General features: G+C 38.6%; 1 protein-coding gene across 1 annotated transcript in view; it reads right to left on the reverse strand.

The window, feature by feature from the left end:
- Window positions 1–12,853, reverse strand: part of LOC138833013 (centrosomal protein POC5-like) — a 41,090-nt gene that overhangs the window by 9,822 nt on the left and 18,415 nt on the right. The window contains exons 7-10 of the mRNA XM_070031366.1: window positions 10,282–10,386; window positions 6,584–6,763; window positions 3,906–4,059; window positions 844–1,115 (exon numbers count right to left, since the gene is read on the reverse strand). Coding sequence (XP_069887467.1) covers window positions 844–1,115; window positions 3,906–4,059; window positions 6,584–6,763; window positions 10,282–10,386 — 711 coding nt within the window. The remainder of the gene's footprint in view (window positions 1–843; window positions 1,116–3,905; window positions 4,060–6,583; window positions 6,764–10,281; window positions 10,387–12,853) is intronic.

The raw sequence follows: 12,853 nt of genomic DNA on the forward strand, positions 1-12,853 counted from the left end.
GTACAGTACAAACCTCATAAGCATGAGGCACTGAGTTTAAACCTCAGTGCTGTCAAAATAAACATAAAATAAGGTAAGAAAATAGATAATCCAGCTGGAATCACTAGGGTGTTAGTGATGTATCTGTATCCGAGAAAAGGGAAAGCTCTTAGTTGAATAGAAAAATATTTAAACATATTAGTCTCCAATGCCCTTGAAAAATATACATTACTTTGTTCGAACCAAGAAAAATCAACTCTTTCTAAAATTAAATCTATTTTCTTGAATAGTTTTAAAAAATATAAAATAAAAAAGTACCTTTTGTTTTAGTTATCAGGATTGTGATAGTTCTTTGGGGTTATTATTTTTCATTACAAAGGAATATTTTAGCTAATTTGTCTCAAGTTTTTTCTGTGGGCTGGCCTAAACACCATGTATATATTATTCTCTACAGGAGAATATTGAATTAAAAATAGTCAATTTAGGGCTGGGAAGGTGGCTCAATGGTAGAGCGCTTGCCTTGCATGCATGAGGCCCTGAGTTCGATTCCTTAGCACCACATAAGCAAAAAGAAAAAAGCCAGAAGTGGCGCTGTGGCTCAAGTGGTAGAGCGCCTTGAGCTGAAGAGCTGAGGGGCAGCACCCAGGCTCAGAGTTCAGGCCCCACGACCAGACCAGCCCCCCCGCCCCCCAAAAAAATGCAATTGACAGGGATGTAGCTCAGTGCTTGCCCCTGTTTTGACCCCAAGCACCATACACACACACAAAGTAATATCCCCCACCAAAGATCATCATAACAAAATATCCAATTTATGGATATTTTTGAACCCTTTCCTAAGGCAATGCTTGCACAAATGACACTAACCATGTCTTCCTGGGCAGCAGGAGCCACAGATCCCATGTTGAGCACAGATACGGGAACGTGAACAGAAGAGGACGATGTAGCTGCAGTGGAAGTCATGGAAGTAGCGGAGGGGAGCACTGAGGCGCTGGCCAGGCCTGCTGCTGCTGAGGGAGGAGCTTGTAGCTGAACTGCTGAGGACATGGCAGCAGCCGTGGAGACATCTGAATGCACCGAGCGCTCTCTGCTCTGAACACTAGGCACTCCCTCTTCCTTGCTGTTTGGGAATTCCAGTCCTAAGAAGTGGAAATTCATTCCATTACCAGTGTCCTGAGGTAAGATTACTATTCTTCTCATTAAAAATAATTATATAATGGCTATAATCTAGACCTACAAAATGTACATATTTGCCACGTATTTCTATCAACTGTTCAATTAGTAGTTATTAATTGGTTAATACTAGTCTTAATCACTAAAGACTTTGGACCATTCCTTCATCAGGTGAACGATAATGGGTGATTTACTCTTACATAAAATTAAGTGTATTGCCATAAAGTAACTATTACTATAGAAATACAGGTAATCACACAGAATTTAAGGATTATGTGCTTTTACATTTCATACAACTAACATGGTAAATGGCCTGGGATTTCTAGCTTTACAACTATTTTCTGTCATCTTCATTTCCATCTACTGCTCCTATCCTAACAAAAATAATTTTAATTCTTGACTTTCAGCAAGTAGGAAATCAGTAAGTAAAACTAATGGGTTCCTGCAGGTTGATTATACAATCTATTAATAATGATTAGCTGTCTGGAGAGATACCACATACATAGGGACTGTTTTTTTTCTCTCTCTCCCCTTCCCTCCCTCCAGCTTCCCCCATCCATCCATCCATCCATCCATCCATCCATCCTGGGGCTTGAATTTGGTAAGTAGGCATTCTAGCACTTGAGCTAAGCATCCAGTCTAACTTTGGAGTACTTTCCCTTCAGAGTAAGAGTCTGGTTACTTTCTACTTAACACTATTTCTGTGACATCGGTCAACAGGGTAAAGGTTTGAAAATTCAATGAGATATTTCTGAATACTCAATCTAGAACATTATGTAGGCTCTATGTTTAAATATTTCTCTACATTGTTTCTCTTTCCCACTCAAAATTTTGAGCTTTGATCTAAATCTTAAACTGCCAGTATATACACTAGAATGTTTATGCTTATTAAAAAGTTTTAACAGTGGTTATAGTGCTTAACCTCCACTGATGAAATCTTAACATGCTTTTGATGAACAGTGACGCTGAGTATCTCTAAGGTGGGGGCACCAGGAGTTTAAATCAGTACAAAGGACAAGTCTGGACAGGCACATGACCAGATCTTGCCATTGTGGGCAGATTTATAAGTTTTTTAAAATCAGATAACTGTTAAGTTTAATCACTATTCTAGCTTTAACTGAGACCCATTTTTTTCAGCTGTAAAGTGTTTTATCTACTTTGCATAAAATTGTTTTAACAATCGTCAGAAATCATTTTAAAGCCATTTTTATTGTCATTTTCTACCCTTATTTACACTCTATAGATTTAGGAGAATGAGGATGTAGGTGAGTGGTAGAGTGCTGGTCTAGAATGAGTAAGGCCTGGATTTGATCACTAGCATGTCAGAAGGAATAGAAAAACTAGGATGACTACATAACACAAGGTTCACTGCAGATCACAGTCTGCAGAGAAGCCAGCATGCGTGTGCTGCACACACACAAAATCAAACATTTATTTTAATCTAATAAGACAAATGCATTAGAGGAACCTGGTATTATTAAAAAGAGAAGAATAAGGGGAAACTGGGGGAAAGTAAAGGAAGGTGTGACATTGTTCAAAATCAAATGTACTCATTACCTGTCTTATGAAATGGTAAACTCTCTGTATACCTCAATAATAATAATAAAATGATATATATATATATATTTTTTGGGTCCAGTAGTGGGGGCTGAACTCTGGTCCTGGGTGCTGTCCCTCAGCTCTTCAGCTCAAGGCTAGCACTCTACCACTTAACCCACAGCGCCACTTCCGGCTTTTTCTTCTTTTTGCTTATGTGGTGCTGAGGAATCGAACCCAGGGCCTCATGCCTGCAAGGCAAGCGCTCTACCACTGAGCCACCTTCCCAGTCCCATAAAATGATATTTTAAAAGAAGTACATTATAGCTGGGTGCTGATGGCTCACACCTGTAATACTAACTACTTACAAGGCTGAGATTTTAGGACAGAGGTTCAAAGCCAGTCTGGGCAGAAAAGTATGTGAGACTCTGATCTCGTATTAACCAACCCCACAACACTGCCCAGTAAAAAAAAAAAAAAAAAAAAAAAAGGCTGGAAGTGGAGTTGCAGCTCAAGTGGTAGAGTGTTAACCTTGAGCTAAAAGAAGAAAAAGCTCAGGGACAGTGCCTAGGCCCTGGGTGGAAGCCCCAGGACAGGTAGGCACAGGCACAGGCGCGCACACACGGGCACACACGCACACGCGCGCACACACACACACACACACCCGTTGAATACTGAACTATTTTTATAAAAATAGTTCAATATTTTAATGTCAGAAAAGATTAGAAGCAACTTTTTTTCTTAAAAATTGAAAAAGTTAAAAAATATCTGATAGCAAGATGTGATTAAAACCTAAATATCTGGGCTAGGAAGGTAGCTCAGTGATAGTGTGTTTGCCTTGCATATATGAGGCCCTGTGTTCGATTCCTCAGCACCACATAAGCAAAAGCATGTGAGGCAAGCACTCTACCACTGAGCCACCTTCCCAGCCCCTAAATTTAAATTTTTAAGATGATAAATTTATTAAAGTGATAAACACACTGTTCCTATGTAAACACATAGGCTTCTTAAGTTTTTTTACTTGTGTACCTATGACGTAACAGATGCAACTACAAATGATCTAATTCTCATGATACATTTAAAGGTGGATATAATACCCTTGAACTAAAAATAAAGTCCTGATAAGACACATCACTGCAGAATAGTAAGTAGTACTATAGACCTACTCATCAATTGAAATCAAATTCTTTTTTGAAAATAGTCTTCCATGAATTACTAACCTGTATCATTTTTGTTTTGAAACATAGTCATGGCTTCGAGATTTAATGCACAAACCCCTCTCATAAAAGCTTTCTTCATGGAATCTTCAAAGTGCTCTTTTTCTTGCTGCAATTTTTGAATATCAGCTTTTGAATTTTCCAAAGCTCCAGATAACTAAAATCAGAATAAATAAATATATATACACACATATTTGAGACATAAAGAATATTACTGTTAAAAATTATATATTGTGAGGTTATTCTTATATGAAATGAAAGAACAGTTCTTGCCAACTACATTTCATGCTATGTGACTCATTGTACAAGTTAGGTCTCCAACCAATCATTTTCTTTTTCTTTTTTGTGGATCATGGGGCTTGAACTCAGGGCCTGGGCACTGTCCTTGAGCTCTTTTGCTCAAGGCTAGCGCTCTACCATTTTGAGCCACAGTGCCACTTTCCAATCATTTTCATTCCCACAAAATCAAGATTCACATAAGTGGAATTTCATAGCAGTCCCATTGAGGACTGCTATTGTGTTTTCATTACACAAAATACATATCATTTTTTATTCAAAAGCTTTCATGTACTTTTGCATAAGCCATGGACAGCCCTTATCCCTTCAGGGTAAAAATAATTAAATGCCTATAATATGAATAGAATTAGAAAAAAACAACTATTTACAGAAGCCTAAAGAGACTGTATTTTTTCATGCCACTTTCCATTATAGAAAACTATTTGTATTATGAAATTTACTTTTAATATTAAGAATTTAGTGCTTCACTTCTCTGAAGAAGAAAGAAGGATGGCCAATAGACACATGAAGAAATGTTCAACATCCCTAGCCATAAAAGAAATGCAAATCAAAACAACATTGAGATATCACCTCACTCCAGTTAGAACAGCAAAAATCAAGAACTCTAATAACAACAGATGCTGGAGGGGATGTGGACAGAAAGGAACCTTACTTCATTGTTGGTGGGAATGTAAACTTGTTCAACCACTTTGGAAAGCAGTATGGAGGTTCCTCAAAAGACTTCACATAGATCTCCCCTATGATCCAGCAATCCCACTTTTGGGCATTTACCCAAATGTTTACAAACAAGACCACACTAAAGCTACCAGCACAACTATGTTTATTGCAGCATTATTTACCATAGCTAAGATATGGAACCAACCCAGATGCCCCTCAGTAGATGAATGGATCAAGAAAATGTGGTATATATACACAATGGAATTCTATGCCTCCATCAGAAAGAATGACATTTCCCCATTTGTTAGGAAATGGAAAGGTTTGGAAAAAATTATATTAAGTGAAGTAAGCCAGGCCCAAAGAAGCATAGGTCCCATGGTTTCCCTTATTTGCAATATCTAGTATAGGTATGAGTCAAGCGGAAAAGGCCAGATAATGTGAGGTTAGGAAAATGAACCCTTAAATATGTATTTTAATGTTTTCGTTTCTTTCATGCATGTGTTTCTAATGCATTTATAAGATTATTTCTTTGTTGCTTTGTATGTCCCTCCCCCACAGTGTAACCCCCGCTTTCACTATATTTGATGTCAGTATAACATGTGGAGGAGATGGGGACAAACAAGTCGTTTAAGGATTCAGGTGGACCTGTTGCAACAATGAGAAGTACAAAATGTCATGTCAAAACCAGCTTTACAATTTCGGTGTGGGAGGGGAGGGGGGTATAATTGGGTGGGGGGAGGGGGGTAAAATTGGTTGGGGGGAGGGGGGAGGCGGGGAAGGGAAGTGAAGGGTAAACAAAGGAGGAGGCTGCAATGCTTGGTAAGAAATGTATGCATTATCCTGCCCATGTAATTGTAGCCCCTCTGTACAGTATGTTCTCAAATAAAATAAAATACAATTTAAAAAAAAAAAAAAAAAGAATTTAGTGCTTCAGTGAACATTTTCTTTTAACATTTGATTGCATTCTTTAGAATGGTTTTTATATTATTTTGAGTCCCAAATGCTTTTCCAAGGAAACAATGCTAATTTTACTATTAAAAGTCAAAGGAGTGCCGGGTGCCAGTGGCTCACACCTGTAAGTAATCCTAGCTACTCAGGAGGCTGAGATCTGAGGATCATGGTTCAAAGCCAGCCCAGGCAGGAAAGACAGTGAGACTCCAATTAATCACCATAAAACTGGAAGTAGTGCTGTGGCTCAAGTGGTAGAGTGCTAGCCTTGAGCTGAAGAGCTGAGGGAGAGTACCCAGACCCAGAGTTCAAGCCCCACAACCCACAAAAAAAAAAAGTCAAAGGAAGGTTGGGTACTGGTGGCTCATGCCTGTAATTCTAGTTACTCAGGAGGCTGAGATCAGAACTGGTTCAAAGCCAGCCTGGGCAAAAAAGTCTGTAAGATTCTTATCTCCAATAAACTACTCAGAAAAGGCCAGAAATGGCTCTGTGGTTCAAGTGGTGGAACACTAGCCTTGAGCAAAAAACCTCAAGCATAGTGCCTGGGCCCTGAGTTCAAGCCCCAGGACTGGCACAAAAGAAAAAGTCAAAGGAAAATAATTTCAACTTATACTTTATTAAACTTAAGAACATAGTTTATTAAATATGATAAACATTTTTATTTTGAATTTTTCTTCTTAGGTACATAAAGACTAAAAAAAAAGAAGGCTAATGATAAACTGATAATGGCTATGATGCTCTTGTTTTGAAAGAAAGGGACAACTTAAAAAAAAGTTTACCATAGCAATCTTGTTTTCATAATCATGTGAAATTTGGATGCAAACTTCTTCGGCTCTTGCCTGACAAGCTCGTTCTACCACCTCCTTCCACTGCCTCTGTACTACGGAGTGCCAGCCCTTCCAGACTTTCTTCAGCAAGGTTCGATGGAAGTACTGATCAGCTAGTTTGCCTTCATAAATCTAAAAAACAGGAGTACAGTGGTAATGGCAAATACATTAGTTAATACATTTACTGGCACAGTTACACTGGCAAATGTGTTAATACAGTAAACATAGCACAGAGGGAGTGTATATAAGTTATTGTTTAATCTGTGCAATCATATCACTCTTGACTTGCCCATGGAAAAACAGGTTAAGTGACTTGGGTCACACAGTAGAAAGGAAAAGCCAGTTTGATTTCACAGCCTGGGCTCCTACTCATTACATCATGGCTTACCAGAGTCAATCAAGTTAGGGAAAACACCAAAATCCAAACCAAAACCCAATGGAAGAAAGGACTTTTTAGTTAAAAGAATGCTGGAAAGCATAAAGGCCGTGGCTTCAGATGACTGTTTTCCTTTCAACTTAAATGCCACCATCATAAACAAGGTTAGTAACTCTTACACTTTTCTATTACATAGTACCAAACTGACCCAAATAGGGAACATATATCATTTATCAGAGAATTCTTGTGAAATAGCTCTAATTCCCACTTTTCCTAAAAACTAGCTCAAAAGTCATGTTATCGCAAGTATTCTAGCCAACATTTTTTTTTTTTTAATTTTGTCAATACTGGGATTTGGTACAGGTATAGGTCCCTGTACCACTTGAACCATTATTCTAGCTAATATTTAAACTACATATTTACTCATTATGGACCATCTAACAAATAACTTTGAAACTATGGAAAAACCAGCCAAGAGCTGGTGGCTTAAGTGTCTACTCCTAGGACTCACGAGGTTGACATCTGAGGTACAAAGCTGGTATAGGCAGACAAGTGCATCTCCAATTAACCAGCAAAGAAGGTAGGCTGGAGGTGTGGTTAAAATAGTATCATGCCAGCTCTGATTGAAAAACTGAGGGAGAGTGCAAAGCTCTGAGTTCAAGCCCTATAACTAGCAAAAAGGTACAATGATTTTAGGGATTAATATGGAATTTGATTTATTGCAGTTAATAAAAATGAAAACACTAGGAAACACTCCTTTTTTTTTTTTTTGTCGGTCATGGGGCTTGAACTCTGGGCCTGGGCGCTGTCCCTCAGCTCTTCAGCTCAAGGCTAGTGCTCTACCACTTGAGCTACAGCGCCACTTCCAGTTTTCTGTGGTTTTATTGGAGATAAGAGTTTCACGGACTTTCCTGCCCGGGCTGGCTTTGAACCATGATCCTCAGATCTCAGTCTCCTGAGTAGCTAGGATTACAGGTGTGAGCCACCGGCACCCGGCTTTTTTTTTTCCTAACCAGTTGAGGGTCTAAACATTGTCCCTGAACTTCTTTACTTATAGCTAGTGCTCTACCACATGAGACACAGATTCACTTCTGGCTTTTTGGTTGTTTATTGGAGATGAGAGCCTCATAAGCTTTCCTTCCCAGGCTGGCTTCCAACGTAGATCCTCACATTGCAGCTGCCTGAGGAGCTAGGATTACAGGTGTGAGCCACCAACACACAGCAGGAAGCATTATTAAAAACAATTCTATGTGTTTGTGGCTTTAACTAAGTATCACTATCCCACAATATTGTGAAATTTGTGAAATTTATGTAATCAATCACAATAAAAAATTGCTAAAAAATAAAACAAAGGAGTCTTGAAAAAACACCAAACAAAAACAATTTTAGGATAATAATAGTATTTAAACTAAACTATTAATGCAGAGGTACCTCTCTAGGGCTCAGTCGAATATGAAAAACTAACACATCCCTTATAGCATGGGTTTCTATATTTTATCTTCTATGGCATATACATAATTTCATCTTTTTTTTTTTTTTGGGTCCGGTCGTGGGCCTGAACTCTGGGCCTGAGTGCTGTCCCTCAGCTCTTCAGCTCAAGGCTAGCGCTCTACCACTTGAGCCACAGCGCCACTTCCGGCTTTTTTTTTCTGCTTATGTGGTACTGAGGAATCGAACCCAGGGCCTCATGCATGCAAGGCAAGCACTCTACCACTGAGCCACCTTCCCAGCCCATAATCTCATCTTTTATGTTTTAAATTTACCATATTTGTACAGAATCAAGTGGATAAAGATTAGATTCACATTAGGAAAAATCACTACAAAATGTCTGGGAAGTAAACAAGACAGCCTCTTTAAAGATTCCTACCTTTATGGGGATGGGAAGGAAGGTGGCTCAGTGGTAGAGTGCTTGCCTTGCATGCATGAGACCCTGGGTTCAATTCCTCAGTACCACATAAACAGAAAAAGCTGGGAAGTGGCACTGTAGCTCAAGTGGTAGAAAGCTAGCCTGAGCTGAAGAGCTGAGGGATAGCGCCCAGGCCCAGAGTTTAGGCCCCATAGCCAGCAAAAAAAAAAAAGTAAATGCATAAGTTTACTGGCCTCAAGACCAAGAAATATACACCTACAAGCCTGAGGCTGAAATGGTCCAATATCCAAGACAATACTTTACTTACCAGTTTTTTAAACTGAATTATTATTATTGGTCTTTAATTTTTTGGTACTAGGGATCGAACCCAGGATATTGCACTTGCTAGGCAAGTGCTTTGCCACTGAGCTACATCCTAGCCCTACTTACCGTTTTTGATAGACTAATTTTCTCTTTTCTTTTTTTCTCTCTCTGTTACTTTTGAAACTAAGTCTTGCTCTATGGCCCAGGCTGACTCTGAATTCACAAGCCTTCTGCCTCAGCCTTCCAAGTGCTGGGTAACAGGTATGCCTGACACCTTAATGTTTATTATTCTCTCAGCTTACCATTATTTACTAGCTCTTATTTAATGAAAATACAGGATGCCTGACACCTCAAAGTTTATTATTCTCTCAGTTTACCATTATTCTGATATCTTTATTTAGCTCTTATTTAATGAAAATATAGGATGCTTGGGTTTAAACTTTTTTTTGAGATAGAGTCTTGTTTCGTTTCCTAGGCTGGCTACAAACTCCTGGGCTCAAGAAAGCCTCCTGTCTCAGCCTTCTGAGTAAGTGGAACTATTGGGAATATGCTACTACATCTGGTCAGAAATTTTAGAAATAGAATACAGGAAGCATATGATACATTTAACATTATAAATTCATTTTCCATGTAAGCATGTCTGAAGTCCAATCTGTTTAAAGAGGTTCAATTATCCATTATTTTAGCACTTATAAGTTAACACAATCTTTATTAAACCACTCTAAAGCAGCAAGTAGCATATGATAGTATATAACATATAAGAATATGAACTATACTTATGATACTGTATGTCTATAAATCAGAGAGCTATTTTCTCAATTATATTAAAATAAATACAATGGGGAGGTGGGGGGAGAATGGGATGGGAAGGGGAAACAAAGGAGGAGGCTACAATGCTTGATAAGAAATGTACTCATTAATCTTGCCTATGTAATTGTAACCCCTCTGTACAGTATTTTCACAATAAAAAAATAAAATACAAGCAATATTAAGTCATAAGCACATTTTGACTTGTTAGAAAATGAATCTTTCTTTGACAAGAGTTAAGCTCCCTTTGAGCTTAGGTGTTTGATTTCCATTACTGGCCTTATCTTATTCACTTACGTCCTGTCTGCATTTGACATGGCTAATTCGCCAGTGGAAGAATGTCCTCATCAACTCTATCCTTTCCTTTTGCTTGGCTAAGGCATGAGACAAGCTGGTAATCACCTGCAAAGACCAAGTAACACAATTATTGTGATAGTGCAATAATAGCAGTTGGTAAAGTGATTTCTCCACATGAAAAAAAGCTAAAGAGAATAGCTATGGATCTCTACTATATTCATACAAATTAGCCTTATCATTTTTCTTGTATAGTTTTTTTTTGTAGTTCACATTGGTATAACAAGCCTTATTACTGTTATTAAATGCAAAAATCTGTAATTGGGGGCATGGCTTACATAGTAGAATGCCAGTCATAAGTAAAAAAGCTGAGCAAGAGCCATGAGGCCCTAGATTCAAGACCTAGTATTTGGCACAAAAATCCAAAACAAAAAAATTAAAAAATGTTTCCCATGTGAATATAGTAAAACTTCAATAAAGAGAAACAAGAGGGAAATGAAATATTCATTGTGCATGTATATTGCTAATTACCAATAGTTTATGTCTTTGAGAATTAATAGTTATTAACATAATTCATTAGAAATTGTACATATATAGTATGTAACTGTTATATATACAGAAGGCATTCAGTAGACTTGTAAGCAGGCCAGGTTCTAATTCTTTCTAGCCACAACCACTACCTTGGATATGGAAGTTTCTCAGTAGCAATTTAGTGATTTCCCAACAAAATTATCAAAGCAAAGAACAGATATATTTTGATGTTCATCTTCCACAGTAATATTCTTTTATAAAAGACATATCTTATAAAACATATATTTTATAAAAATATAAGATAGACATTTCAAAGATAGATACAAGATAGGTACCTATGTCTTATAAAATACATATCTAAAAATGGTTACACTAGATAAAAAGGTAGTCTGCCAGACAATAATGGCTCATGTATGTAATCTTAGCCACTCAGGAGGCTGAGATATACAGATCAAGTTTCAAAGTCAGCCTAGTAGAAAAGTCCATGAGACTCTACCTCTGGATTAAGCTGGTTGCAAGTGGCTCAAACCTGTCATTCTAGGTATGTAGGAGGCTTAGATCTGAGGATCATGGATAGGGAAGTATATGAGACTCTTATCTCTAATTAACCACCAAAAAACTGGAAGTGGAGTTGTAGTTTAAGTGGCAGAGTATCAGCCTTGAGTGAAAAAGATAAGGGATAACACCCAAGCCCTTAGTTCAAACCCTCATATCAGTACCAATAGGGAAAAACACCAAACAAATGTGTTTGCCAGCTGCTGGTTTGAGACAGGGTCTTGCCATGAGTACCAGGCTGGCCTGGAACTCATGATCCTTCTACCTCTGCCTCTGGAATTCTGGGATTACAGGCATGTGCCACTACATTCATCCCTATCCTTTTTTCAGAAGAGTAAAGGGTACCCATTCTAAGATATCAAATAGATTCTATGTTGTAGGTTGCATGGTGACAGATGGCTGTTATTTTATTCTTTATTCACTTTCATGAACTGAAGTAATGATCTATGTACTTTGTGTGATACTTAAAAAAATTTAAAAACCTTAGAACAGAGTTTTGAAAGTAAGAGAAAATATTAGTATTCACTGTTTCAAAAATGCAAAGTATGTAAAATGTTCAACTTATATCATACCCTCTAAAAGCAAAAGAAAGAGTCTACCATCTTCATGTAGCTCATTAGCACACCTGATACCACTTCTGCAGGCAATAGCTGTAGGGTCTGCCTGAGTCCCTGTTCTCTGCAAGCCATTACCCTCTTACTTATAACCCATAAATGGCTGGAGGCTCAGCCGGGCACAGACCTGAACTTGACCCTCAAGTCAGAAGCTCACAGAAAGTGAAATAAAAGATTTCTTCTATATTTATCTTCATCAATGAAAGGACATATAACAGACAGGATGTGAGAGGTTTAAATGTCCATCCCAGGGGGCTGGGAAGTTGGCTCAGTGGTAGAGCGCTTACCTTGCATGCATGAGGCCCTGGGTTCGATTCCTCAGCACCACAGAAGCAAAAAGAAAAAAAGCCAGAAGTGGCACTGTGGCTCAAGTGGTAGAGCGCTAGCCTTGAGCTGAAGAGCTGAGGGACAGTGACCAAGCCCAGAGTTCAGGCCCCAAGACCGGACCCCCCCCCCCTCCGCCACCCCCCGCAAAAAAAAAGTCCATTTCAGGGAGGGTTTAAAAGTGGAGAGTGTGGTTTCTTAGTGTTTTATTAAGGAGGTTAGGATAAAAAGATTAGGAGGAAAAAATCAAGTCTTACATTTAGGAGAGACTCTTAAAACACTAAGCACTCTATAACCAGAAGTGAGGATAAAATGACCCAATACTGGCATGTCTGATGAGAAGAACCAATCCTATGGCTGTATACTGATTTTACTCTCAGTTTCTCAGTGACTTGCTCTTCATCTCTCTCTCTCTCTCTCTTTTTTTTGTCGGTCATGGGGCCTGAACTCTGGGCCTAGGTACTGCCTCAGCTCTTCAGCTCAAGGCTAGCGCTCTACTACTTGAGCCACAGCGCCACTTCTGGCTTTTTCTGCTTATGTGGTGCTGAGGA

This window comes from Dipodomys merriami, unplaced genomic scaffold (assembly GCF_024711535.1).
Source record: "Dipodomys merriami isolate MVZ:Mamm:240054 unplaced genomic scaffold, mDipMer1.0.p SCAF_20, whole genome shotgun sequence".
NCBI lineage: Eukaryota > Metazoa > Chordata > Mammalia > Rodentia > Heteromyidae > Dipodomys > Dipodomys merriami.